This window comes from Nanorana parkeri, unplaced genomic scaffold, assembly GCF_000935625.1.
Source record: "Nanorana parkeri isolate BGI_ZX_2015 unplaced genomic scaffold, ASM93562v1 scaffold509, whole genome shotgun sequence".
Lineage (NCBI taxonomy): Eukaryota > Metazoa > Chordata > Amphibia > Anura > Dicroglossidae > Nanorana > Nanorana parkeri.
Window position 1 is genome coordinate 1,083,874 of NW_017306777.1, and position 2,288 is coordinate 1,086,161.

Sequence of the window (2,288 nt, forward strand, 5' to 3'; positions counted from 1 at the left end):
TAGTGCAGGCTTACCTGAGCAGATTGTGAGACTGTGGATATAACCGGGTTATGTACGCCGTCTGAATTATAAAAAAAAACACCATGGGAATGCATAGCTAGATTCCTATTGGCTATTTCACTTTGCAATAGCAAACTAGCTATTGCACATGCCCTCTGCTGCTGTCAATCAGCAGAGGGGACCTGATGGAGAACTGCAGGTCCCCCTCTGCTTTCCATTCTGATTTCCTGTGCTTGGGGGGATTTTTCTTGCCATGGTGATACTGTGGGCTTTTTCTTTTTATGTAAAGTTTTACATAATGATTACTTTTGGCTTCACCACCCAGGGAAAAGCCAACAGAATGTCTGGCATACCTCCAGCGATAATAATGGATTCAGCATGTTTAGGGTAAATTCTGAGTAGAATTTTTATTGAAAAGCCCGAGGAGGAGATTTTTGATATACAATAACTGGCAAAAATTTGTCTTCAGAATCAACTTTGCTTGCCATATTTGCAATAAATATACCAGCACCTTACAATAAACCAGCAAAGAAAATCCCCAGCGCAGCTTTACGAGTCAGTGAAATGAACGGAATCCATTGTGGGAAATATGAGGACACTATTTCACTTCTGTCATTTTTATAAATACAGAAACATTCTGCAGGCAATGTTTATAACTGAAGAAGTATCTGGAGGATTACATTTCCCTGGAAGCCGAAGATACTTCCAAAGCCTGTACTGTGATGGTGGTATAATTGCTACTTCACTGTGTGGGGGGCCCCTGTCCTGCTTTGCAGTGTCACATTTGCAGAAACTTCAATTGGACTTTGAAAGTAACTCCAAATTTTGTAACCGAGCTGATAATTTGGTGATTCCTCCATCCCTCCATTGTAGAATATTCTAGCATGTTGTTGGTAAATTCAGCGGTGTTAAAGGTATCCTTTTTTTTATCATCCAGTTCCATGTGTTTGGGATTTGTGTCTGGCAGTGTCAGTCATAGTTAAAATGCCCTTTCCTTCTCTCGGTGGATGGGTTTAGTGAAGTGGTCCGGAAAGGATTCTCTGCAGTCTGTGCATTCTACCGGAAGGAAGAAATCTGTGAACAATTTCCCATGTGATGATCTGATGAGCAGGTATCCGAGGATGATGAACATGGTACGGTGGGGGGAATCCAGGTCGAGGTTGATGTTGCTGCCATAGAGAGCAGGTTTATAGACTTGTCATAGCTTTGCAGACTGTGTTAACCAACATAAGATTCTCCCAGGAGTTCACTGGAGTCTTACGCATACCGCCTCATTATTTATCACCCCCCTGTCAATTTATGTTGTAATTGTGCTGCTCCTTAAGTGTGACAGTCACAATCCATATACTCCCAAAACCTGCCAGCTACTTTCTTTCTTCCTGTCTCATGAGAGGGATTTCCATGGAAGAACCACAGAGTATTTTTTTTTTCATATTTTTGCCTCGTTTGTCTAAAGAGATGAAACTGAAACCGGGGGGATGTTTAGTGAAGGAAAGCTTAAGGCAGACGTTCTGAAGTCCACTAGTCAATTTTTCAGTATTACACAAGCACAGTCAGATGTTAATATAACATCTCCAAACACCAGTTGAAAGTTGAAAGAAAGCCCATTATGGGTGTCACCAATATGGTGATGTCAGTGGTAATACAAATAAATGGTAAGAGGCAGGCAGTAGGTGGACAGAACCGCAGCCTGAATAGTGTTGTCACTCCCTCTGTAGGCTCTGCACAGGTATGGCGGAAGGTCATTTCTAAATGAAACCAGCATTCAGAAACGTTGTTTATTACAGTTATTAGCAAAAGGGAAACAGTATAAAGCGCACAATGTAAATGTAAAAATGAATATTCAAGATGTGACTTGGGTATTTTTCAGCCATGCTATCTATATAGCTTTGATTATCTATCTAACGATCTGTCTAGTGATATCTTTTATTATCTATTTATCAATGACATTTTTGCTATCTATCATATAAATCATGTTGTTCTATCTCTATCTATGGTGTCTCCTATCTTTGTCCTTCAATCTGTCTATGATCTCTATCTATCTACTATTTTTTACTTGCCTTCATTTACATGGTATTGTCTGTTCACCCCTAAAGTGCGGCAGTTCCCCTGCTTTTTCCCTGTATATATGATGTGTTGTCTGTCTTGCAGGCCCTTCCCCTCCGAGGACACGGCAGAAAACGATGACGACATATACCGAAGTTTGGAGGAACTGGCAGAGTGAGTTTTGTCTATAATGCTTTATATCGAACTGTAAAAGTATTGTGGGGTGCATGGGGGGAGGGGGG

General features: G+C 41.0%; 1 protein-coding gene across 1 annotated transcript in view; it reads left to right on the top strand.

Moving 5' to 3' along the window:
- The window catches only part of LOC108790879 (guanine nucleotide exchange factor VAV2-like), a gene marked incomplete at its 3' end in the record, with an annotated part of 34,646 nt that overhangs the window by 13,895 nt on the left and 18,463 nt on the right, over positions 1-2,288 (top strand). The window contains exon 4 of the mRNA XM_018561239.1: positions 2,152-2,220. Within this exon, the coding sequence (XP_018416741.1) occupies positions 2,152-2,220 (69 nt within the window). The remainder of the gene's footprint in view (positions 1-2,151; positions 2,221-2,288) is intronic.